At 37.9% G+C, this 27,995-nt stretch overlaps 1 protein-coding gene across 7 annotated transcripts in view; it reads right to left on the bottom strand.

The window, feature by feature from the left end:
* Nucleotides 1-27,995, bottom strand: part of esrrga (estrogen-related receptor gamma a) — a 164,710-nt gene that overhangs the window by 65,981 nt on the left and 70,734 nt on the right. For 3 of the 7 annotated variants that reach the window (XM_052579736.1, XM_052579737.1, XM_052579739.1), the window contains exon 1: nucleotides 5,420-5,711. In XM_052579736.1, the coding sequence (XP_052435696.1) occupies nucleotides 5,420-5,475 (56 nt within the window). In that variant the 5' untranslated portion in view covers nucleotides 5,476-5,711. Of the gene's footprint in view, nucleotides 1-5,415; nucleotides 5,712-11,085; nucleotides 11,212-27,995 lie in introns of those variants that run through there. The other 4 variants (XM_052579741.1, XM_052579743.1, XM_052579738.1 and 1 more) reach the window with 2 other exon arrangements.

Below are 27,995 nucleotides of genomic sequence, written 5' to 3'. Positions count from 1 at the left end.
TAAGCCAAGTGTGTGTGTGTGTGTGTGTGTGTGTTGCGGCCATGCTCTGCGACTCACTCATGTGTTTCTATTCCATCTGTGAATAGTGGGGGTCTGATTGATTAGACAGGTGCCATTCTTCCTTATGCAGGAACGGCCGCCCCATGCACGGTAAATGCCATGCCTATATCTCTCTGTCTCTCTTTCTCTCCCTCCTTCCTGACAGCTCACACGACTGGTTACTCATACCCTGTTAGTTACCCAGTCCTCCAACCAGCTAAAACATTCATACACGATAAACATACACACCTTAAACATTTACACATGCAGAGACGCTTATAAACACAAAACACAAAAATAGACTTGCATCTAACTCCTTAATAATAGGTTTAGCTAGTGCTATCATGTCACAGACACCACCGGTGGCGGCTTTAAACCGTGTCAGCAGGGTTTCTTGTTATTGTACGCTGACGAGCACGTGATTTAACCTTTGGGGGTTGAAGGCTGAAGAACAGGACAGGTGGAATTAAACGCAGGCCTCGCACGCAGGGGCAGCACAGGCAGCGTGGCCGGCCACGCGGCAGATGGACTGTCAGCTTTAATATGACGGAGCGCGTGCGGCCGCTCCAGCCTGGAAGCACGCGGATCTCTACGGGAATGCAGCCGTTCGCCCACACAACAGGGGCTGGGAGCAGACGAGAGCGGAGCTATGAAGTGCAAATACACCCGTCTGACACATCACACAGATATGCACAGGTCTACTCTTACATGCCGCAAAGCACGCCAAAAAAATAGTTTCGCTATCTGCAGATACATGTGATGCAGCCCCGAGTTCAAACAGTGCTATAGGCTGCAGTCAGGTACATCTGTACCCTGTCTGGAAAAATTACCGCGCATAAGCAGATTTGTTCAAAGCCTCCCATCAGGATCGCTTTGATAATCTACAGCAGGGCAGAAATAACACTCGTTTGAATTAACTCAAAGTCAAGAAATTTTGCATTCTACATGAAAAAGAAACAATAGCTTCTGTTTGCCTAAGCGTTTCCACGGGGAAGTGTTTAAACAGGTTTTAAAACGTCATGTTAAGCAAACACAGCGAGATAATGTACGTAAAAGTGCTGAAGAGAGTGACATACACAGGCTTGATTTAGCGGCATTTGAATTTTAAAAGGTTTATTTGATGGAAAAAACTGGCCTGAAGGTGTGCGGACAGATATTAATACATATGTCTGCGACCCTATAGAAGCTCAAAGGTGTTTCACAAAAGAATCGGGTGAATAAAATAGATTTTCATCTAAATATTTTAAATAACCAACTTTGTTGAAATATTCTGACTGACTTAATTTAATTTGATGTAAAACAATAGAAATATTAAATTATTCAAGTATCCGAACAAAGTCTAAACAGCCTCCAGAAACGTTCCACAGCTGACTGCAAGGAGTCGGGCCTTACATGGTAAGTATCATACTGATCTCATCACACACACACACACACACACACACACGTGATGTATGACAGGAGAAATATTTCACTGTCATCCGTCACCCAGCTGGGCGATTCATTTCCCTTTCTCTGTTACGAGACCACCACAATTTCACAATTTCATTGAGGACCAATGAAGCTAAAAGAGATTCAAAAATCAGTACGGATTCACAGCAGTAGAACTGGAATAACTTTACCACCTCAAAGCTCTAACATCCTGTACTCTCGCACTTGTTCAAATGTTCTTGTGAATACACACATAACCACAAACAAATGTAAATGCCAGTTATTTAATTTTTATTTAAAAAAAAAGATAATCCCGATTTTCATTTTACATTCTAATTATTTACTTCACAGTGCTAATCTGCTTCTAAAACGATTTAACATTAATATATTTTTTAAGTACAAAACCAGCACACAAAAGACACGTTCATTTGTTGTAATGCATCTTCTGTTGAGAAGTAACTAAACAGGAAGGGAAAACAGATTCAGAAAAGCTATATCCGCATGCCGAGAGACAAACGGTGAGTCTGCTGGGAGCCGTGGCTAAAAGCACTATTTTTACACCCTTATCTAGCCCTCGTGGACCCTCCTGCTTCTGGAGTGACCACACTCCCTATTGACCTGCTGTAACTGTATCCTACAGGCTCTCAGCCGGCCCGCGCCTGCTCTGCCTCTCTCTAGCTGGCCGAATCACCCGCAAAATAAGGACAGAAGCAAACGGGAAACCATGGTCTAAAAATTGCTGAGAATAAAGCACATTCTGGTGTAATGGCTAATGCTGGTGGGTCTTTTTTATTTTTTTTATTTTTACGCAATTGAGTGAGTCTCAGCTGGCGTGGGCCCTGTTAAAACCCTTATTCAACTTCTCGTAAAAATCGCCGCAGTGCGTTCAGAAAATCCTGATGGATTGATGCATAAATCACACAAATTGACAACTGCATCATCAGGCTCTCGCGCTCACGGCCGGCCGTGTGTTTTCATGTGCGCGGCACCTGCGTGCGACCATTTCACACAAGCGTGTGCGTCCGTCCAACGGGCCACTTATTGCGCTTTTTAACAAAAGAGCAAAAATATAGCTTCCCTTTTTTTTCTTACGGCCCCCCCTCCGGCCTCTCTTTTCTCCTGAATGACAGGCCGCTGGAGGGGCCGGGAGGGAGGGGGCTCTCTTTTAACTGGAGTTAATTACCCTTGGAATGCCTCAGACCCCTTCAAATAAGGGGAAGTGGCAATGCTCTGTCTCCAATAAGCAGGACAGCGTAAAGACAAAGAGTGTCCAGACAGTAATCGACAAGGGGCCACGGAAAGAGAAAGACATGCAGGACGAACCAAGACACCTCTCACACAGGGGAATGGGATGGAGCCAAATCAAGACTGAACGGCAACAAAGGCCTCCTAGCACACACACACACACTGCACACATGGCAGAATAAATAAATCTGCACTGTGCATATTGACATCATTTGACAGATGAATTAAGTAAATGATTTTATAAGGAGATTAAATGGAATTTAATTTACACAATCTCTCTTTATTCCTGCTGATCCCAGCCTCTGGGGTTTCATTCGCCTCTCGCAAAAGAGAGAGAGAGAGAGAAGGGAGTACGAACGAGTGTAGAGAAAACGCAAAATCAAGTTTTCTTCAAGGGCTACAGGGGGGTTTGGGTGTTTTAAAATCATCTGCAAAAGCGACAAAAGGTTGACCATGCATGAGTGAACGCTCAGGCACCTTCTGCACGATTCTGCGCTGAACTATTCAGCCCACTGCAGAGTCCAGCAGTGATTTTACACACATGACACCCGCGCTTCCAGTGGACATTCACACTCCATTGCCTTTAAAAAGCTGACTGCTTGCTTCTGGTCAAATTAAAAAATGTCAAGCATTAAGCTTTGATGTCATTTTCTTCCTCTCCCTTTTGCTTAAAAACAGTAAATTTTTTATTTTTTATTATACACAGACATTCTAGAAATTTTGAGGAAAAATGTAAATCAGTTAAAATCATGTAATTTTAAGACAATCTTTTGGGAAGCTGCATTAATTTTGTCACGTAAATATGGAAGTATTTTAAAATGTCCTCATTCATTCGTTCAACAAAACTGAAAACACGCTGAACAATCAAAGTTGTACACCACATATGTAAAAAAAAAAAAAAAATTTTTTTTTTATAAATATGTATAATTATAAAACAAATTTTACATTCATTTAAACATCTGTTTTTGTTTGTTTTTTAAATGAACTGCTTTAAAAAAAAATTATATAGAACAAACATTTAGATATCCTAAATAACTTGACAACTAAAATCTAGATAATAAGGATAATATTAATAATAATAATAATAATAATAATAATAATAATAATAATAATAATAATAATAATAATAATAATAAAAACATTCCCATCATAATTAAAATAATCCAAAAAGACATACAGACAGCGTGTCCTCCAACCGTGAATGTAAATATTAAAATGAGCGTGCAGATGTAAATGTACATGCAGACGGTGAAAGTCCCTAATTATGATAATAGCTAAACCAGCACTTGTTGTTATTATCATCATTAATATACTAATTAGAATCTCAGTAGTCAATTTGTGTTAAAATAAAGATCAAACAGCGAGCGAGCTCCAAATGGCTAAAAGGCTGTGAGGAACCGACACTCTTATCTCCAAATTTCCTTTCATGAGTCTGAATAATCCAGTCAGTCTAATGATCCTGTGCAGGGTGTGTGCCAACACATCCACGCCACTGCCGTCATTCCATCAGAATACAATATTTTAAAGCTCCATCACTAAATGATTTCACTTTCTCAACAATGTTAGCATGTATTCTTCAGGTGTGTTTATAAATGGCTTTCAGGCTGAAGTTGAGCTGCTCGTGTGTTGTATTTTGCAGGACGGTGACTGAAGGTTTAGGAGACCAGGATGGTTACCTGTTTGTGATCTTTCTGACCCTTCTCTGTCTCTGTTTTTTTTTTCTTTTCTCCGTACTGTAGGTGTTGTCAGTTCACAACCTGTTTTTCTTTTGAGTATTCATATGCAGCAGAAAGCAGAGATTAATAGTTGGGTTGTTTCTTTAATCAAACTTGAACGTGCACTTGTTCTGCTACATCACTATTTTGACAGATTCAAAAAGCAACTTGCTACATAATGCATCATGTTTTACAAATAGACATAATGGTTTTTTAATTTGTTTAATTAAATTATTTTTTTCAAGAACCACTATGTTATTTTAATTATATTTCTCACCATTATCTCAATATTAAAATTTTAGCTGTTTTCTCACATGATTTTATAATGAAACAAAATAGCAGGTATTTCGAACAGAATGAAAGTCTGCCAGTGCAGAATCTGACATCTAAATCAGTGTATTCATGTTTCCTCGCTCTGCGCAGACAGAAGTGAACGGGACAGAGATAAATATGAAGCTAAAGAGCTGTTCTCTCTGCCGGCTCCTGGACGGTCCGCTCGTGCCCTGCACACTCAATCCCTCTCTCTCTCTCTCTCTCTCTCTCTCTCTCTCTCTGAGCCAGCACACCGTCTTTAATACATTTAGCGGGCCACATGCTGTGCGACCGGTCTGCGATTCAAGCCACCTAAGACCGTTTTCTCCTGTCTATCCCATGGCTTTCGTATTTCTCTCCTCCGTCAGCACTCTCTCTCTCTCATGTTGTTTTCCGCCATGCACTCCTAATGATTTACACAAAACACACTCTGTCCTGTCAAAGCGGACTCAGATTGTTATAATAGTGGATAAGCCTTCAGCTACCGGCACAAGGTACGTCCGCACACACACTCGGCTCCAGACGCTACCTGACAGCTAAAAACAACCTTGACAAGGAGCACCACGGTGACCACATGCACACATAAACACACGAACAAACCAGGACAGGAACTACATGGACAAAACAAACAGTCTAGCCGGACACACAATTAGAAGTAGAAGAAATGAAATTGTACCTACTGTTGTTCGGAGTGCAGGGAAAAACACTCAGGGAGCGAAAGTTCTACCGAATCCATGTGAGCTCTGCGATCATCATTTGAGCAAACCTCTTCTATAAATTAAAGTTTTTTCTCTCTCTCTCTCTCTCTCTCTCTTTCTCTCTGGCTTCTCTGTTTCCGCTCCTCTCTCCCTCTCTCTCTGTGTACCTCCTCCTCCTCTCTCTCCCTTCCGTGACTGAGCAGTGCAATTAACAGGACCGTTCTCCCGGTGACAGCCTATAGGCACAGCCAGTTGGGACCAAAAGCTCTTGCACTCTTCTAATCAAGGACTTAAAGCCACGATTGCTGCTCATTAATATGAAGCAGGGCTTTGCATATGAAGTCCCCCCGGCCCTCCCGGACGCCAGATTGGTGGCTTCCCAGCCAATTGGAGTGAGACTGGGCAGTGTCTGCGCCCACAGAGAGACGGAGCGGGGAGAGATGGGAGGGGAAAGACAAAGAGTGAGCGAGCAAGTGAGAGAGGGAGAGAAGGAGGGAGGGGGAGTGGTGTAATGAGAGGGAAAGTGGGGGTGAGAGAGGGTTTAAAGAAGCAGCCCGCGTCTCTCCCTCAGCAATGCTTATCGGCTCTCGCTGTCAAGTGCGCAGATAAAACCGTTCACTTTGTTGATACAAAACATTATGAATGAAGGCGCTTGCTGTTCGCTTTGCATCCGCCTCTGTTTGCACGCTCATTCGTTTCCTGTGTCCACCTGCACGGGGAACATTCAAAAATATATATGTTTTAAACAAATATTGTTTGTTTCGCAATGCTTGCGAATGTTGTCGTGCACTTTAGGCGAGTGGAAATAGTGGTGAAACAGAGCTGAAAAACTGTTGCAATCCACAACATCATAACAGCAGCCCATCACAGCAAATGTGGAAGTGAGGGAGTGGACACATGCTACCGTGACCACATCACTGACAGATACAGCGAGAAAAGGCTGAGGAAAGATCAAAGGCACCCCTTTGTTCTAGAATGATTGAGCCACATTTGCGGGGCATCCAGGCTGGCGGCGTGCACCGTTCGCAAGTACGTGTGTATGTTTACGCGCATGTCACAGGCTCGCTGCATTTCCAGCAGCAGCAGGGAAGATATTGCTGGCATCTCAGCACACCGCAATTCCCCACTGATAAGAAAATTCAGGAGCCGCACCGGCCTACAAACCATTGTGCTTGCCACACCACGCCGCCACGGAAATTGCATCTGACCGTCTTTCATATTCCAAACTTGCAGGAATTTTGGAGGCAGACGTCTCTTTAAAATGCCGGTCTTGGGTCTCTGAAACTGAACTAAACCTGTTCACCGGATCTCACATATGAACCCAGGTTTCTTTGATTGATTTTTACTTAATTGCTTTAATAGTGTTAATAAACATGAAGTCATATAACCATTTAGTTTTAACAGTCCTTAAAAAAATTACAATGCAGTCAAGCTTTTTTTTTTTTTTTTTTACTTTACATAACAATAGCACTACTCCTACTACTAAATTAATGAATTAAAAAATATATTAGTTCGGTCTTTGTCGTATCTTAAAACCACCTTTAGGAAAACATTTAAAAAAGAAAACCCTCCATATCTGTATGAAGATGTTTATATTAAATCTAGAAAAAAATTATGTTGTATAAATCTAAAATAAATAAATAAATGAATTAATGAATTGATAAACAAATAATGATAATAATAATAATATAATCGACGAAGTGATCAAACTGAGCTTAATTGATACATAAATAATACTAATAATATAGTATGATTATACAAAATTTCAGACCTGTCATCGTATTTTAATAACTTATTTCAAAATTTCACAAAATATCAGTTTTTTTTTTAAATAACAAGTTTGTACGAACAGCTATTAATGATCAGGTAGGCAGCAGGTGCGTTGTGTAGAGTAAGATATATTGAATGAGAGATGCACATCAACAATAAAGAGGCGCAGATCAATGCAACGCACACATCACTGAAAACTAATATCTTTCGGGGAAATTAGATCTACTTCTAAACTGCACAAAGAAAGAAAAAGCTTGATATGGCACATATAGAAACGACTGAGTGAAATCCAGGCTTTTCCTTTTGAATAACAGATGGGCAGAAAAAAGAAAAGCAAATGCCTTTGAACGATCAGAATCATGCAACTTTGTTTCCAGATAAGTGTAAAGACTGCTAGAAGATTATCTTTATTACATGGGAGTGTGTTGCCATTGCTGAAGGACACTCTGGGTCTAACAAAGGAGTTTTGAAATAACACTCTACTGTTTCCGACCAGCCAACACACACACACACACACATGCTCACACTTGGAAAGTTACATTTGCTTAATTTATTCATCTGTCTGCTTTTAAACAATGTACAGTCTCTGCAATCTTTGCAACACAAAAAACAAGGCACATGATTAAAAAATACTAAAGCAGGGGTTTCAAAGCACCGCCTGGAAACGACAGGCAGCCGACTGCCATTTGAAACTGTTTTAATTGCATTATGACAAACGGAAATGAAGAGGATGAGGGGAACGGGAACCGCCATAATGTTTGAACGCAGATAGGAGGGATACCTGTGTTCACTCAGGTCCCATGAGACCAACAAACATCCCTCATATTAAGATCCACGCAGATCAAATGCAGAGCGTGGAGCTAACAGACTGCACTAATACTTGAGGAACTGAGATGCACACTGAGACTGTTCAAATGAAAAAGAGAAAATGAGTTAGATGGACACATTGACATGTATGGTCTTGCATGAAAAATTCTGCAGAAAGAGGTTAAAGTGAATCAAACCTGAAAGCTCAAACTAAAGTTTTTTTTTATTTTTTTCACTGTCGACATGCTTTTTTTTTTCTCATTTAGGTTTCACAGCAGGGGTGCAGTGTTGTGTCCGGATGTATTGATTCAATTACAGTGGCCTGCCCGCCTTTGACAGACCCCCCCTTTAGGTCACATTTACATATCTGTGCTGAATGGGTGGCTGTGACCCCCAAACACTGGCCACGTGGGGCTGGAAAGACCCAAAACATCACTCCAAACTTCTGTCAGTCAGTAAATCTGACTGCGATAGCAACATGCTAACAATATTAAGTTTAAGCATAACAACAATGCATTCCTAGCAGCTCAAAGTTATTCAGAATCGAGCCTGGCTTCGCTACTACAAGCTGTCATTAACAACCTTTAATCCCTGCTGCCCCGCTGAATACATTTGAACTTAAGTATGCACGACTAGTCTGCGCTGATTGCAGCGGCTGTCGATACATGTCAATAGCTGCCCATCTTTTTCATTAGCAGTTTTAGCACAGCGCTTCTGCTTCTATTGTTCAGACGGTTTGTGTTTTACAACGAGCTGCGTCTCGCTTTCAAACCGAATCCCGTTCTGCCACAAGAGACGGACGAGCATTCAATTCACAAGCCGGCAGATTGAAAGACGAGCTCTGAGATGTAAAAACAAAACGCATTAGGCGCTAGCAAGGACGGCTATGCAAAGTCTTAAAATGGATTTGAAAAGCCTCCAGTCAGGCTTTTGTGAGCGTTTGTGTGCGAGTACGTGGGCGTGAGAGCGTGCATGTGTTTTTTATTTGTGTGTGTGAAATGTTAAAGACAGGGATGACCCTTTTGGTCACTGGCTGTTGACATGTGGCTAAGAATTATCAGGGCTAGCTTGGCGGAGCATCAATCACGCCAGTCAATAGGGGAGGGCAAGTTCACTTAGGTCACATGTCAGCCGACCAGCCGCCAAGCATACAGTCAATGCGGCTGCCGCTGGAGTTGTTTAAAATCAACTTGTCAAAAATTGGGCTGTAATAAATTCAAGAGGCAGGATGCTTATTTGTAGCCACTCGGGTCCGCACGGGGCATCTCAGAGTGAAAGCTCTCAGGCTGAGCAGAGAAGCGTATTACAAACAATAACGCTGCATAATATGGTGCTGTTGTTTCTATATTCATAATGTCATTTAAAAATAGAGCGATTTAATAGGTAATTGAATAAAATAATTAAAGAGTTCTACTAAAAATGCTGTGTGTATGTGTGTACACACACACACACACACACACACACACACACACACACACACATATATATATATATATATATATATATATATATATATATATATATATATATATTTGTGTGTGTGTGTGTGTGTGTAAATTTACATATTAAAATAAGTAATTATTTTTAATACTATATTACAATGTATGTGTGTAAATAAGTTAGTATAAGTAAATTATAAAATGAAAGAAATTTTTTTTTTTTTTTTTGTGATTTATTCTGTCTGACTGATGTATTTTGTGCATTCGACAATCTAAAATGCTAAGCAACTTAACTTGCATTCATTCCTAAATATATACTGTTATCAAAAAAAGCTTCAAAGTGAACAAATACATTTTCTTACATCTGCTTCTCCTTCCTCAAATTCCTAAACTCAAAGGCCCTCGCAAGAGAAAGTAGACTGAAGTGTGTGTGCGTGTGTGTGTGTGTGTTGGTGCCTGTCATATGAGAGTGCTGCAGTGCTCTTGTATTGCGTCTTGATGGGGACACAAAGGCAGGTTGGCAGCTGTGTGCCGGGACAACCCTTCAGTCTGCAGTTCAGCAGTGGTCAACAGAGGGAGCTACTGGCTGTGCGGTGGTCAGTGTGAGTGTGTGAGAGTGTGTGTGCGGTCTGTCTGATGAGCAGAGAGCTCATCTTTGTGTACGTGTGTTTGTCCTCTGTTGTTTTACCCCATCGCTGTCACAGAATGGATATATTTATGCCTGCCACTGTGGCCTGAGTTGCCTTGTCATACATGAAGGAATATTTAAGAACTCTTATGATGGGAAAATGGGAATTTGAATACATAGTGACACTATGGAATATTACTTTCTTAGGATACTGTTAATTGTACAAATATTAAATTCAAACAATAAATAAAAATGTTACATTTATTATAGATTTCGTTAGTAAAACACAAAATAATCTCCCATTAAATTTGTAATAATCTGTATTAAATTTAAAAAAGTTTACAGATAAACCAGTTTAATTCCTGTTGAGACCATAAATAAACATATAAATAAATAGAGTATAAGAATTTATTTTAGCTATTTGCTATCAAATATTTCTTCATATATTTTAAGAAATGAAATACCAAGAAATCTAATTAATGCATATTTATGCAACTGAAATGACAGATTTCACTAACCTGTAAGTCTTTTATTTCTTATTATTTACATACCATCCACTGTTTTTTGTTTATTTTTTTCAGTATGAATTTAATTTCAACAAATTAACTAAAAAAGTGATTGTATATGCCGTTTAATGTGAGAGTAGATAGTCAAAACCTTTTCACTCCATCCATATTTAAACACACATACAAATATATATATGCAATTGAAAATTCCAGGGTGCCAAAAGGACGTTTTAAACAACTGCTATGGTACCACTTTCAAAAGACTTGGGTGGGTGAGTAAAACGGCTCTATGAAACCACTGTTATGAAGGGGAAAACGACACAAGGTTACTATGGTAGCGAATGAATGAATAGCTAAGTAATCTAATGGTCTATCAGCAGGTACAATTGTCACATGAAGGAAAGTGCCAATTTCAAAGCCCCCCTGCTTGGCAGGGTGATAACAGGCTAGCGGGGGCTCCAGGGACAGCGGCGAGCCCGGTGTGCAGCATTTGCTAACCTCTCTTTGATACGGCCACGGTTTCCACCCTCTTCTCCCTCGTCTTGAATCTCTTTAGCAGTCCGACTACACGCAGGACGCCCTGAATAAACCGCCAAGGGTCTCCTTTCTTCAAGAAAACCAGAGCTGTAGTGAAGAATAGAAAATTATTGGTGTTAGAATGAGAGCTTATCTATCTTTAAACACAGTTTATTCTTTTTTTTATCGAAATATCCACTTATTTTGATTATTTATAAACCATATACACTAAAAATAAGTCCACAAATTACATTAAATAAATCAATCCCATATCCAGAACACAGATACCCAGACCTCTGATATGCGATACACATTAGCACATTAAAGTACCTTTTAAGTGCAGGTATTTGCAGTTCAGCGTGTCTGAAAAGGATCAAGACCCGTCTTATCCTTATCTGTGGTTACAATTAATACACCTTCAGTCATTTCCCTGGACTACTGGGAACAAGTTTACTTTCAAACACATGACCGGCCTTTAACTGATATACTCTGAGCAGATGTAGAGACAAAACTGCACATGAAACGCTTGTCATTCCTGCACGCATTTTTTTTTCAGTGTAAGATAAGCTTGAGTAAACATGAGCACAAAATACTGCTGTCTCAGAGGTTTACGTGTGCATCGTGCACCTGCATGAACCTCGCTGTTTTCCTGCCTGTCTATATAAAGCTGTTTTAAATATCTTTAATTAAAAGTAAAAAATAAATAAATAAAAAATAGAAATACATATTTATAGATATACACATATATAAAGTTATGGCTAAATAAAAAATAAATAAATAAATGATTGAAATGATGGTTAGACTCATTAAATATTGAAAGTGTCCCTGCTCTGCCAGGATGTGGCCTTGGCCTCTCAGGCCCTGTTCTGAATGGAGAGCTGCCATCACTTCAGCATGGCCTGTTTAACCACATCACTCTCATCTTGTACAACTCATGCTCTTCATGCCACACTGCAGCCCGGTTTTATTGTCCAAAACAGTTCAAATGTCTCGACAGGTAATGCGTTGATTGAGTTTGTCATTGCTATGCGGCGTTATTCTGAAGCGACAATATGAATAGAATATAAAGGTCCAATGTTACACATCATCTGGGTTTAAAAAAAAAAAAAAAGAAATTACATATTTTCTTTCATATCTACTAATGGTGGGTGATATAAAACAAATTTGGCTCACAGGTCAAAACTCTATATTTCAGTCTGTTCATCACACTTTGAATGAAGTGCACAAGCCATATGGACAAAGGTAATGTTTTGTTTTGTAAAATGTTTGGCACAAAATTTGAAAAGGGTTAAATTAATAGACTGTTTTTTATGAAACAGTCTTTATTTATTTATCACATTTTATTTTGATTAAGGTGTCTATGCACTAAAACATGGTGCCTCAAGACGTGTCTTGCCAGGTGATAAAGAAGTTTTCTATAGAAATCTTGAAATAAAAATAAATAAACACATAAAATAAATATTGACCAGTGAATCACACCATTGCATACAAAAGGAACAATTGCACTAAACAGAAGAGACCAAAAACTTTAATGCCAGCCATTTTTAGTGTGGCAAAGTGTTAAAGTATTTTATGAGAATTAATGTAATTTATGAGAATAACATATTTTTATTCCAAACTTTGCAAACATTGCATTTAACACTTATTTTACAGTGTTAAAGGCTATACTGATTAGCATTGTAATATACATACACATTATTTATATGAAAATACCTGAGCTAGCAGGAAGAACACAGATAAACTATATATTGTTGTAATTGTGTTCTGAATCTGACTGAACTGCTGTGAAGAACGAACTTAAGATGAACACCGAGCCAAGCCAGACGAACGTTCTTGAATCAAGAACCGGTTGCTTCGGTTTTCGGATCACCAGTACACTGAACCAAAAACCGTTTCTTTCGGACGCATCCGAATTGAGAACCAATGAACTGATGATACTGCGCATGCATGTAATTTTTTAAGTATTTAGTTAAACATCGGAAAGTGTGATAGAATAACTATATTTTATTTTATTTTATTATTCTTTTTATTTTTTTTAAGATGAATGTTTCTAATCTGTATATTGTAGATAATGTATAGGCCAAAGGGATTTTCAGGGAAGTTTGATAATAATTAAGACTATGTTTAATAGATATATGGGATAATTTATGAAATATCTGTACTGGTTGTGCGATTCTCTTTCTCGAGTCAAGAACTGGTTGCATCGGTTTTTGGATCATCAGTACACTGAACCGAAAACCATTTCTTTTAGACACGTCCGATTCGAGAACCGAGGAGCTGATTATCCTGCGCATGCGTGATTCAGCATGAAGCCAACAGATTCACAGAGCGTCTGAACCGAACTGATTTTTTTGGTGATTGATTCTGAACTGATTCTGTGCTAATGTTATGAGCGCGGGTAAACCGAGGGCTTGAATGAAGGGCAATCTGGCGAAACATAAGTTCATTTAATAACAAATGCATCGCAATGGATTATGTATAGTAAGTGGAATATGGTTTCTGCACTGATGACACCTAAGTTATTTACTTTAAATCTTCAAGACTTAAATCCTCATATGCACATTATTGCTGTTACGTTGTTGCAAAACTTAATTGCAAACTTTTCATGATCATGAGGTTTTTAACTGACTTAAGTTATGAATACTGACTTTATATATTTTAATGTTTAATAGACGTAACGCCATAACGTCATTGCAAATGACGTCATTACGTCGAGCATTAAAGAACCGCTGAACCGTTTTTTTCAACCGGTTTATTGAATCATACCGTCCGAAAGAACCGGTTCGCGGAAAAGAATCCAACTTTCCATCACTACTCTACAATGATAACTGGAGGCTTCTGTCCATACAATGAAAAAGAGATTTCCTGGAAAGTTTTCCTGGAGTGTTTTATTACTCTTATACATGTGTCTCCCTAGTTGACTTTCTGCACAAGGGCGCCCTCCAGTGTCTAGTATGAATGAAACAAATCACATGTGAGAGTTTAACGCATAGATATGTATAATTTAAAGGGGTCATCGGACAACCACAACTGGAGCAGATGTAGACAAGAATGGCTCCTAAGCGATTGAGGTGTTTTGTAAAAATCTGTAATCTGAGGGCACAATCAATCAAAAAAATCTAAATATTGAGAAAATCACCTTTAAAGTCATCCAAATGAAGTCCTTAGCAATGCATATTACTAAACAAAAATGTTGTTTCAATATATTTTTTACGGTAGGAAATGTAAAAAAATATCTTCATGAAACATGATCTTTACTTTATATCCTAATGATTTTTGGCATTAAAAAAATAAAATAAAAATAAAAATTCTGACCCATACAATGTATTGTTGGATACTGCTGGTACTTATGACTTTGGTTTTGTGGTTTTGTGGTCCAGGGTCACATATTTCATTATTTAAACATCACGATTACTGTCAATACCTGTATATCGCGATACCCCTAAACATAGCTGGTTCTCGCTCATCTCCTGACCATACACACATTTGACTGTTTTGAAATGGACACATGCATTTTACTAACATTTTGTCTGTTTATCACACACAAAACATTCATAATATGACTACTGTACTTTTTTCTTTCTGGAGCTTGACAATAAAAATCACTGCTCATGTTCTCACAAGAAAGAGCAGTGCTGGCATTGTGCTAAACTTGTCCTTGTATGTTACACAAAAGGGAAAATGCCATACAGGTTTGGAACGACATGAGGATGACAGAATGTTTATGTTTAGATAAACAAACCCTCTAATTCAAACTTGTCAACTTCTCCATCCTAATTCATGTTTGCGTAATCTTAATGTCCAAGATAGCATTCAATCACACAAGAAACACCCGTGACTCTTCCTGTCATTACAAAGCATGTGACTGCCCAATTTTCCAGCCCTATCTGCTCCTCTCAGTCCTTTCTCAGCTCAAGACAGCAGTCCCCCTCAGTCTATACAGAGCCTGTGCTTCTGCCTGCAGCTGTTCCTCAAAGCTACAGGGCTTTAGAGAAGATCTCACTCTCCGTTAACACAAGGATCTGCCCTTTGGAGGAAACGCAGCCACACTTGCTGGCCTTTGCACATTGGCCCGCAGGGTGTCCTTCTCCATTAGGGGTAGGTCACAGGGATTCACACAGAGAGAGGGAAAGTAGAGACAGGTGTGGATACACTGACCAGGGATTAATAGCTAATTAACACCACTAAATATGGTTTACATTTACAGCATACTACAGTTGATGATGCAGTAGATCGCTTCCATCAGCACCCCAAATCTTGCACAGTTCTTTGTTCAGTATGGAAACAAACATATTTATTAGTTTAATTAGTTTGCATAACAACTGTTGATTTTACCTGAGAAAAAAAAAAAGTTCTTGAAACTTCTATAATCATAAAATTAATCACAGCTCATTTTTTATTTTTATTTTAACATTATTATCATAGTACATCTCATTAAGAGTCATGAGCAAATGGCAATATCGGTTTCACCACAAATAACCCCATAAATTATGACGGAATTGAAATTTTCCTTTACCAAACCTCATGCCCACTCAAAATTGAGTCTTTTTCACATACAAATATAGAACCCTTTGTGTTATTTTGGAGATTGCTAGCCATTCCTTATTCATTTTCATTATTTTAGAAAGATTGGCTGGGATATTTGTCCTTTCAGGTCATACAGGTTTGGTATGACAGGGTGAGTAAATTATGACAATTTGAATGTTTATGTGAACTCATCTCCTAATCAAACAGAAGTCAACTTGATAGCAATCAAGTCTGGAAGATCATTACTTTATATTATATTATAATCCACAACAAACAATATTAAACATCACTATTAATGCTAAATTCAAACAAAATAACTAGGGGGAAAGTGCAAGAAGAATCACACACACACACACACACCCCCATAAAAGTCCCTCCTGTATGGAAGAAGTAATTGACTTCTCAGAGAGAGCTAGTGGGCGGATTCAATCCAGACTATAGCCACATCTTCATACTGCTTCACCAGGACCAGACTGCATGGGAGAGAATTCTTAATGAGGGCCCCCAACGCCCTGCGGGAACCCCATCTCTGTCTCTCTCGCTCACACACACACAGTCTCACTCCATAACAGGGTCCTGTTTCTACACCGACCTGCACTAAACACTCTGACAAAAGGGCTTGGATGTGCTATTGCTCTGGAGTACTGGGACCCCCCACGTACTGAACCGCCAGCTCTTTTGGTGGGATTCTACAGCATGCGCACACTTTGTCAAAAACACAGAAATATATATAAATAAATCAAACACCTGGAGAGCAGGGAAGCACAAAGCTTGAAAACAGAGAGACGACTGAGGCTAGACAAAGGGGAAGAGAGAGAAACGCATGAGGGAGTGCGTGGGACTGTATTTGTTAAGTTTTTTTTTTTTCTTCTTCAAAGCATTGCTCATTTTAATAAAGGAGACACCCCAGTCTCTCTAAGTGCCGCAGATAAAAGAAATCATTTAGTGGCTTAAAAGACTATTAATGTGAAGAGCCACACTTGTCTCTTTCTCTCTCTCCTCTCCTCGGAGGAAATGTCATTGAGCCTGTTGCATCACAATAGCATGGAGTGAAAAATCTTGCATGATGGAATCTGAGACGTGTTGTTTCTTTGCTTACATATTTACACTGACAGATGTCACAAAGTATAAATATTACCTTACATGTATGCAGTTACAGAGTACTGTTCATTCACCCCAACCCCAACTCCTGCCAGCACCGAGACTTGAACCTGCAACCTTCTGGTAACTAGTCCAGTGCTCTAACTATTAGGCCACAGCTGCCCCCCCCCCCCAAAATTGTAAGAAGTAGAATTTTTTTTTATGTTTGTTAAAGTAAAATGCAACAAGTAATGAAGGGATTTATGACACTAAAATAAGAATTCTGGCATCGTTTGTTCCAAATCCATCCAAAATTATTTCCTCTGTGGAACACAGAAAGAGTGTTTCAACATTTGAAGCACCGAGACATTCTTCAAAATATCTTCTTTTGTGTCTCACAGAAAAAATACAGTCATGCAGGATTAGAATGAGGATGAGCAAATGATAACGTAACATTTATTTGTATTTTTTGAGAGAGAGCTGTCCCTTTAAATATGTACAAAGGTACTGTGCACTGTGTTTGCATGCTTGATTTTGGGCTTACAGTTGAAAACTGCAGCAGAAGACTCATCTTCATTGCAGTACACACACACTCCTGGCCTCTCTGGGTTGTGTTTCTGTGTATGTGTCTCAGAGAGTCCACCCATCACCCCTTTGGTGCGGGCGATGGAGTGTGACGGCTCGTTAAAGAAAAACAAAGCCCCTCACCTTCCTTTATCACTAATATGCACCTGGAGAGCTGCCGTGCTTTATGATAAACTCGCACGGCCAAACACACACTCACACAAACACAACTGTGTTTACACACCTACCCAGAATGCACTGGGCGCGCAGCCTTGTTCCAGGGGCCACTGTAAACAACTAAAGTCAATCTGTTTGTGCTAGTTTACTGCCACAGCTCAACTCCTCTGCTCACAAACAGTTTTCCGCCAGCGATGCCGGTGACTTATGGGTGCGATGAGTTTTCTTCCATTTCTCTCTTTAGAGGAGTAAATCAAGACCGCAAAGTATTGTGGAAAACCTGTTATGTCGCATTGAAACTGAACGGAAATTAGAATGTTTTAAAAGATAAATTCATGATTTATTTGTGACTACTTAGAGTCACCTGGGTACACATATCGACATAAACCCTGACCTCACAGGAAAGCATCCTCCTGCCACACCTCCATAAAGTGCTCCACAGATCCAGTTATGTCCTCTCAATCGAAACTAATACTGTTTCCTCCCCCCTCATCCACTCCTTTACCACAACCCCCCCTTCACCAGGTTTGATAACAAATATTCCCTCACCTAAATTAGAAATGTGAAGTAATTATACCGGCGGCCCTCCTACGGGTTATTCATAAGAGTCGACGGTCGTAAGAGAGCTTTCTTTATATAAATAGGTTACTTCAGAGGGTGACTTTAATTATGTTGGTTTCAAACAGAACATGAGTGCGGTATTCCGGCGGGATTAAGCGTCTCTGGCTCTTTGTTAACCGAGCACAAATGTATGCCAGCAAGGAGCATCTGCACAAGATCTCCGCTAAATTTATTCAGCGCACCTACGCTGGTGAATAATTCCACTAATAATAAAGATTGTGAGAAACAAGAGGGGGAAAAGGAAATCTACATTCAAGAGGAAAAAAAAAGAAGAAGAAAGTGTGTGTAGTTTTCAAGGACAACTTTAAAAAAAAACAAGTTTAATCTGTTTTGCATGGGAAATAGGTATTCTTGTGTTTTGTTCTGTGTGTGTAAGTGTGTGTGTGCTGCACAGTGTTTGTTCCGCTGGTGTTCAAAGAACCAATGGTCTATTACTAGGCTGTAGTGGTCCTTTTTCACCAGTCTAAATGCTTATAAGGGAGAACTAGGAAATCTGCAAAACATATGAGGAAAAGCGTATTTGTTAAATGTAACATTTTTAGGCTAGTCAAAGTTAACACACTGAGCTGACCGCATTTTTATTTTCTAAATGGAAGTTGGAACACATTGAATAATTGACAAAAATAAAATAGAAATCAAGAGAACATGAGATTGATTATTAAATCAGTTAAGAGACTTAATTTTTTAAAGTAAGAAAAAAGACAAACACACCTATATGCGTTTGAATGATGAATTTGAATCAAAAAGTTCTACTACACAAAATGTATATATATGTATATGTATATATATATATATATATATATATATATATATATATATATATATATATATATATATATATATAAAAGTTAACCTTCAAAAGTGTGGTGAAAACCTATAAACAATAACTTGTGGCAGCAGAACCAATGCATTTTTAGTGTTTTAATATCCAGCAATATATAAATAATAAGAAACAGCATTATGAGACTTTGCATTTATCATATCACACTTCAATTTAAAATATTTGTTCAAATAAATGACAAAATTACAAAAATCTATCTATCCATCTATCTATGAAAATACACACACACACACACACACACACACACACACACACACACATATATATATATATATATATATATATATATATACACACAGTATATATAGAAATAGAGAGACAGAGAGAGAGAGAGAGAGAGAGTAAGAGTGATCTGAAAATCTGATTAGTAGTAACCGTTTTCTAAGAGGCTAAGAGCAACAAAACCATCTACATTTCTCAAGCAGTAATATCACAATATCAGTGAGGCAGCGCTTCAGCATGGCTCTAATGTTTCACAATCATACACAAACAATATCCGTCTGTTTGACTGCGGCAGAATTTATAGCCACCCCATTGATTGCTTTTGCCGGACATGATGGCTGTAAATTTCAGACCGTTTGGTAAATGCGGGCAGTTAGAAGTCTACAAGTAATTATTTCATGGTTGCTGATTGAAACATAATTTCAATATGGCCTTCTGAAAATGACAGCATTCCCAAAGTCCTCCGTTTTAATTTGGAGGTGATACTAATTAGGGGGAGCATTATAGGACTTTTTATGTGATCTCTCCAACGGAGCCCCAAATAATTAAAATGTCAGCGGAAATAAATATGCATAAACAGCTCGTAATTTCAGAAATATTGTCCCACGTCGTTCATGGCTTGTGGGAAAAGAAGCACTCTCACATTATTTATGCTTTTTCAGGGAAGTTTATATAACAGTTCACAGAAGTTAACTATCTAAAACGGTTAAAATAAACTGAACCGCTAAGCATGAATAGTGATCCTCATTATTGAAATCTGGAAGTTGGAGGTTACTGAAACTTATTATTCAATAATAATAATAATAATAATAATAATAATAATAATATTTTTTATTGATAGATTGTAAAAAATAAAATAAAATTGAAGTTTTTTTTTTTCAATTTTACAATAAAATAGTCAAAATCTGTATTTATACTGTCACCATTCAAATTTGACGTTTAATTCAACATATCACTGACAATTTCTTTCAAATTGTTTATGAAATTTACTAGCAATTGTGAAGTGTATATTGTTTCTACACCAATTGTTTTTTTTTTCTATGCACTATTCTAATTATATTATTCTTATGAAAAACTGTATATATCACTCAGATATAGCTAGTAAATAAAAAAAATTATGACAAAGAAATGACAAGTAACATTAAATTAAATCTGAATTTTTTTAAGTAGAACAACTAAAATAATGTTTTCTCATAAAACACACAGTCATCTCTGCCTTATTTAAAACTTTGAAAAAACATTAATTTTTTTACAGTAACATAATAATAGAAAAATAGAATTAAAATTAAGTGTGTGTGTGTGTGTGTGTGTATTTGTGTTATCTGTATTAATTTTAAAATAGGTTCAGTCTAAAAAAGTATAAATAAAAGGCACAACGTAAAGCTACACTAAAGGGACACATGGGACAGCTTAATCAAGGCAAGTCATAGAAGCTATTGATGAATGATTTCAATTAAAAGGCTGTGTGCTCATATGCCATAAATACACTATTGTAATCAGAGCCTGTACAAAAGATAGACACATCTTTAATCTCAGACAATTCCACCAAGGGAGCACAGGCATCACACACAATGCTTGTGAAGCCTAAGTTGTGTACCACTGAGAAAAATGCAAAACAACAACAAAAGTGCAGCTCTGGTACAAGATTTTATATTGTCACGATTGCACTACCTTTTTGTTAAGAGAGGTATTTGGGGGCAGCTTGGGCTTCGTACGCTAGACATGTAAAAGGCCTTTGGGGTTCTGTGTTAATTGTTTCATGTAAACCACATTTTGTACTACAAGCAGCACAGGCTGACATGCTGGTGCTCAGGTCAACCCTGCACACAGATATGAACGATTGCAATAAAATATTAATGGAATATGCAAAGCAGCCAGGGAAATCACCACCAGTTTGGCTGAGGGAGCAAGACAGGTCTGTGAAATAAAAGGCATAGAAGATAAGAGTGATGTTACTTACATGAAACACTAAATAATGACTCAACAACTGGCTCCTATATCAGTCCAGTGCTCACAAATGAGACAAAATGTACACATCCTGTGAAAAAAAACAGAGGTCCAGTGCAACCTGGCCCATATAAAGAAAGAGCGAGAGATCAGTTCTGACCTTGTCAACTAATGTCTAGCATAGATCCGGTTACCAGCCATGCAACTCTCAGCTCTTTCCCAGTACAGGAGTAGAAAGGTATAGAGAAAGGTACAGAGATGAAAAATAAGCGTGTTATTGGCAGCAGTATTTTCTAAATCACAGTGAAATGGGTCAATCACGAAAAAAGAAAAAAAAAATTGTTTATGCGAGATGGGATGAAAATTATTCAAACTGAAGTTTGATTTAGCTTAATCTTTGTTCTCAGGCTTATTTCATAAAGTTTTGGAAGGTAATTTTCACGAAAAAAGTCAAATTTCAAGTCAAAAATAAATAAATAAAATAAAATGTTGTCATGTAACATCAAGTTAAAATTATTGACATATTTATTTTACAACTTAAATGCATCTAAGTGTACACATTCATTATTTTTCAGAAAGTTTAAATATATTTTTTCAAGCTTTTTTTTTTTTTAAATATCACGAATAATTAATTCATAAATATCGTTACATTTTGGGGAGTCACATCAAATGGCATTTTACAACCTTTGCTAACCTTGTCTTGTTATAAAAATATCAAACTATGTGATATTTTAAGGACTTAAACTACATTTTTATGAACTTTATATTCACCCTTTTAATGAGCATTTTTCATTGCGATACTACAACAGTTATATGTACACATGAGCATCTTTTGTAACATCATAACACCAATAAAAGGTACTAGAAGCTTTAAACTGTCACAAATTGTGATTCTAAGATCATTAAGAACATTCACTTAAATGTGCAAATTCAGCATTATATCCATGCCATGTAGATCAAATAGATGAAAAGTGTCTCTATTCTTAGCAGTTATCTTCCTCCATCCTCTTAGTTCCGAGGGAAAGTCTATGCATATATAGGCACGGGGCCCAACTCCACTTTCATCTCCAGGCACAGGACTGGAGACGGGCATATCTGCTGTTGCCAGGAGCAACATTTGGTTCACTTAGAGAGCCCGGTGCCTCCTGCTTTCTCTCCATTTCAGATAAAGCCACTCAGCTAGATTTCCCCTCAGAGATATGGGCAGCCACAACTTGGCCTTCAGAGAAGCAATGCATCAGCCAACAATGAGCAGCTACAGATATGACCGAACAACAGACGTCACGATTTAGACACAATGGAAAATTGGCTGAGACACATTAGAATTCAGGTTAAAGCACAGTGTGCAAAATGTGCATGTATGCAGAAATGGTCCTCCATGCCAAGATGGCGATCGTGTTTAGGTTTGGATTCATTTTCTTTAAATACTCAAATCAAATGATTATTTTATTACATTCAGTGTGTTCAGCATTTGTTAAACATCAGCGTACTGCTTAACTGATATCGAATGGCAATGAATCTACAGCATCATAATAAAAAATAAACTATATTTTATTAAGTTATCATTTAGTGTGATGAAAAAGACAGACATCTATTTATAAAAACAAATGGCATTTTAAATGAATCTGTGGATGAAAATAATTAAACAAATAAGTCAAACGTGTGGTTCTTGACATGAATTAATCTCTATAACAAATGACTGAATCAGTGAAAGCTCCTCTTGACTTGCTCATTGAATCTTAATGATTCACTGAATCAGTCAGAAAAGTTCTGGTCATACCTACTGAACCAGTCTAATATTTCAATGAACAAATCAACTCACTGAATCTTTCATAGCAGTCTTGACTTATTCATTTAATCATTTGTGTCACCATTTAAATATTATGCAATTTTAAGATAATATTTACTAAGCATGCAGTTTGAATTTGTATGGGGCCATCTCAAACACAACCCAATTATAAATCAGACAGAGAATAAAAATGAGCATAACAGTCCCTCTTCAACAGTTGACTTAAATCTTTCTGTCTCTATTCGAGCCTGATTCTATGTAGGGCAGCTAAGAAATGCTCCCTGTGATACTGAGTGTAAAATTATACCTAAGTGTTCAGAGTGAGGGCTTTTTTCTCTCTTTCTGCTAACATGATGTGTTAAGCATGGTAGTGTGAGGAGAGATAAAGCACTTCCTTGTTCGTTTTCATGCGCTGCCTTAAGTAGATCTCTGGGGAAGCTTCAGGCCTCAGAGGAGGCAGCAGGTATGAGACTCCTCTGCTTCACACACATCCAAACGTGCCTCAGTTCTTTACATCTCACATAACATGCTTATCCCCTCTCAAGAATAGACAAATATATAGCACTGGGAACACAGAGTGAAGGTTTTTTTTTTTTCTTTTTTCTTTTTCTTCAAGAATATTCCCTGTCATTACCATCAACTGTTGTGGACAAAAGGTAAGAAAAAAATATTTAAATATATAAAAATATGATTTTTATATATTTGTGATTTTAGTCAGCTTCAAGTTAATTAATTAGTTACTTAACAAAGTATGTAGACGATAATATTACATGTATTTTTACTACATTTACTGGAAAGATTTTTAGTAATGGTTTACATGCAACTTTACATGCAACTTTAAAAAAATAATAATAATTTGATAGCTTTGTGTGAAGTAGGGGTGTTGCGATATACCGGTACTGACGATAACTGTCTTGATATTCAATTCATGAAATATTGACATTGCGTTAATTTAGGGTGTGACGATATACAGGTATTGGTAATAACCACAATATTTAAAATAAACAGGACTCTTATGCTAACATGACATGCAAATAGCCTACTCCATCGCCAGTACCTGGTTGACCTCCCAGATGGCAGTATTGTGCCTTAACGCTGACGCCTGTCACACAAGAAGAAGACACTGCGCGGCTCACTACTGCGAGATGGCGAGAAGAACCAATAGTATTCATGCTGCGGGTCTGCAGATGAATATATCTCAGAAGAACCATGTTCAATAATATCCATACAGTAAGATTCCATTATTTTACTAGTCATTGAATTAGGGGTGCACAATATATATCGGCCGATGATTAATGCGCATCTAGTCAGTAAAGCCGGTTCTCTAATCAGCTGTAAATACCATCAGGTGCGTGATTTCACATAGAGATGCTGTAACTACACGGAGCCGTTGTTAACTGACAAGCTGCGCAAATCTAAGCTGATAATGAACATGGATTTGCGCAGCTTGTCAGCTTGTACAGGAGATGCGCATTAATCATCGGCCAATATATATCGTGCACCCCTGCATTGAACGGGAGATTTTACATTAACCTGTTAACAGCAGTTTCCTGTTCATATATTTAAATAAAAGGGTGATTCTTTTAATAAGTACTGCATTTTCCTTACTCATCTAATTTTTGAATATGTATTTGCAATCAAGTCATGCCCAATACTGCCTTTGAGTAGTAATTTATTTCTTTGTTCAAAGCAACTATAGGTTAAAGAGATTAAAATTACGGGTATGTAAATTAGCTAGGTTAAAGTATCAGTTTTGTTGCTAATATTTATTCATTATACTGTTGAACTTAACTGTATTTGTTGAACTTAGCTGTATATTCTCTCTTGTTATTTCATAGGGAGCTTCAAAGAAAAAATAGAAAGCCAGAGTCTCAGGTCAACTGTGACCTGAAGAAGAAGTAGAAATGCATGTGCCCTGTGTTTATCAGTATCCTTATGTTGACTGGGTTAAAATAAAAACTAAATAAAAGCAAAAATTATTTTGGCTAATTATCTAAGGTTTCTATAGCTATTGCAATAAATCCATATTGTGAATTCTTTTGGACACAATAACCATGGGGTGAAAAATCTAATATTGCTCTAGTGTGAAGAATAAAATGAAATTTAAGCTGTTATTCACTGAACACCTTGACTGACAGCCATAGTCACCATTTCCATTCACTGTATGGAACAGACCAGCTGTGGCATTCTGTTATAAACAATTATTTTTGCATTCTAAAAAAGAAATGAAAGATATGTAAATAAATATAGGTATAAGTGCATTGTAAAAAAAAAAAAAAAAAAAAAAAAAATCCCACACTTTCAGGAATTTAAGAGCATTACACAGGCTAAACCTTAGCAAATTTATATATGTAATTTATATAGAAGGCTTACAATCGGTAAACCTTCTGACACGCATGTTATCATGAGGCAAAATCAATGATGTGTCCAAAACTATAACTGTAACTCTCAAACTGCTTCAGTAGCAATACGCTGTTGACGAAACCTGCAGAACAGCAAAAACCTCCTCTGCTGTCCACAGCCTTTTTGCATCTTTTATATGAGGAAACTACAGTATGTGTAATTCCAATGCAGGGAGAGATTTGTGAATATGCAGCGGTTCCTAGATAAGATGGACCGTCCTTTGGAAGAGTCGTGATGTTCGGCGCCTCCTCACATCTTTAGTCTTATATCAGGTGCATCCCCACATCCCAGGCTAAATACGCCATTAGCGCTGATCAGTGGGTAAGATAATCCAGGTTATAAATATGAGGCTAGGTGAGAGTGCCTTTGGGCTAATGCTATATGAATAAGACATGGCCTATATTTTTGTCCTAGGCATAGACATGGTTTATGGGACATAGCCCACATTGTGAAATCCAATCAAAGGCACAGTCACAGAACCCTGCGTTCATTGGAGCTCCAACCCGCGCTGACTTACAGCCACGGCGCTATGCCGAGTCTCCAGTAGTGCACGGGGGAAAGAAAGAAAGAAAAATGACACCATATGTACGAAGAAACAGCATTTTAAAAGACCACCCTCACGCTGCACAACAAAGACTAACACTCTGCAATTAGTCTAATTAATGTAAAACAATGGACCGCATGGCCACTTATCAAATTGATTGTTCTCCCTATCGAAGGGGGAGTGCAGTAGGCCTGGCCTTGTAAAGGGCGACTAATTTCGGGAGATGATTGGAGTTGTCACGTTGCTGCGGGCCAATTACCTCCTGACTCCGGTCACGGACGGCAGACGAGGTAATTAGCATGCGTTTAAGAGGCGCACTTACCGCCCATATTCTAATTAGCTGCGTGTTGCCATTATATGGAAAGTGAGGGTGGACATCTCCAGAACTTTAGAGATTCGGAGTGGGGTTTGAGGGACAACAGTCCGTCCCCTCTGATCATAATGAGGTTTTTTTTTTTTCTCAGCCCATCTCAAGCAGCTTAAAGGAGCCACTTTTCTCAGAGTCCTATAAACTGTCTTCCTCTCATCTGTAGCCGCCGCAAATCCATCATTAATCCTTTCAATTAATTTATTCTGGCGGGCTTCTCTCAAGCTTTAGCCCTCGTGATTTCACATTATTACAGAAACCACAAGCCGCTGTAGAGAACGGTGAAGCACTTCTCAGTGATGCTCATATAGTCACCAAATATGTACAGTAATGGGATGCAATCTTAAAATATAAATAAATAAAGCGAGAGTGGCATTTGCTGGAATGATAGTGCGTGTCCTGCGGGATGTGGGGAAGTCACATTGTTTCTTGTGCGGCTGACCCTTGAGAGAGGATTCGCCTGCTGCCTTTATCCTCCACATTCTCTTAATGGCCGTTTTACACTTTTAATTAATTCCATTTGACACCATTGAGACTCCTCATATACATGTTAATTGCAATAGGGGGGGATGGCGGGAGGAGGAGGGGTAGAGTAGTTTTTGGTAGAGTACTGCTCTCTTCCTCTCATCTAAGCCTAAAATACGTTTTGAGTAGGAATTAACTGATTGACTAAAGGATTTTAGCTCAAAACTAGAAGAGAATACACATCTAAAGGTTATTCGCTGTTGCTACAGTGCTACTGTGTCATCTTATTCTCACTTTAAGATATGTTCTTCATCAGGGTAACATATGTTCCGTCCATCAAACTGACAAGAGTGAGAGCGCCGGGCTGAATTAAACACCTTTTACATTGTCGGTAAACACTGTTTAGAGAGCGAATGACTAATGAAGAATGTATTTTATCGTCTTTTGAAAGCAAGTTCAACTAACTAACTAACCCCAACTAACACCAACTTTTCAGTTGGCTGATGGATTTAAAATGCTACAAAATACAAACAGTACTTTCATAATGCCAAAAAAATTATCTACAGGGTGAAATCATTGATCCAACAAAACCTAATAACTAACTGCTGGAAGTTGGTGTTGTTGGACATGCGTGAACTAACCTTTCAGGGGATTTGCTCTACAATTGTAAATAAACATAAATTATTTTATTTCAATTTTGATTTAAATGTATTATTTATTTTATGCAAAGTATGCCATTATTCTGAACACTGTCCTCTTTTTATGTCTGTGGTGGCTATGGTCCTGCAGAAAATGTTATATATTTATTTATCATTATTATTTTTTTCTTCAAAAGGTTTTAAAACTTTTACATTTGTTCACTCCTAATCTTGAATATTTGGTTACTTATGTATTATTATTATTATTATTATTATTATATTAGGATGCAACAATTATTTTCATAAAAATTATTTCATTTTCAGCCTTTATCCACCCTGAAAATGGAAATTAAAGGGTTAGTTCGCCCAAAACTGAAAATTATGTCATTAATAACTCACCCATATGCTGTTCCAAACATGTAAGACCTCCTTTTATCTTAGGAACACAGTTTAAGATATTTTAGATTTAGTCCGAGAGCTCTCAGTGCCTCCATTGAAGCTGTATGTACGGTACACTGTCCATGTCCAGAAAGGTAAGAAAAACATCATCAAAGTAGTCCATGTGACATCAGAGGGTCCGTTGGAATTTTTTGAAGCATCGAAAATACATTTTGGTCCAAAAATAGCAAAAACTACGACTTTATTCAGCATTGTATTCTCTTCCGTGTCTGTTGTGAGAGAGAGTTCAAATCAAAACAGTCTGGATA

Source organism: Carassius gibelio, chromosome B17 (genome assembly GCF_023724105.1).
Source record: "Carassius gibelio isolate Cgi1373 ecotype wild population from Czech Republic chromosome B17, carGib1.2-hapl.c, whole genome shotgun sequence".
Lineage (NCBI taxonomy): Eukaryota > Metazoa > Chordata > Actinopteri > Cypriniformes > Cyprinidae > Carassius > Carassius gibelio.
The sequence above is the reverse complement of the archived record's forward strand: the minus strand, read 5'-3'. Positions and strand labels throughout refer to the sequence as shown.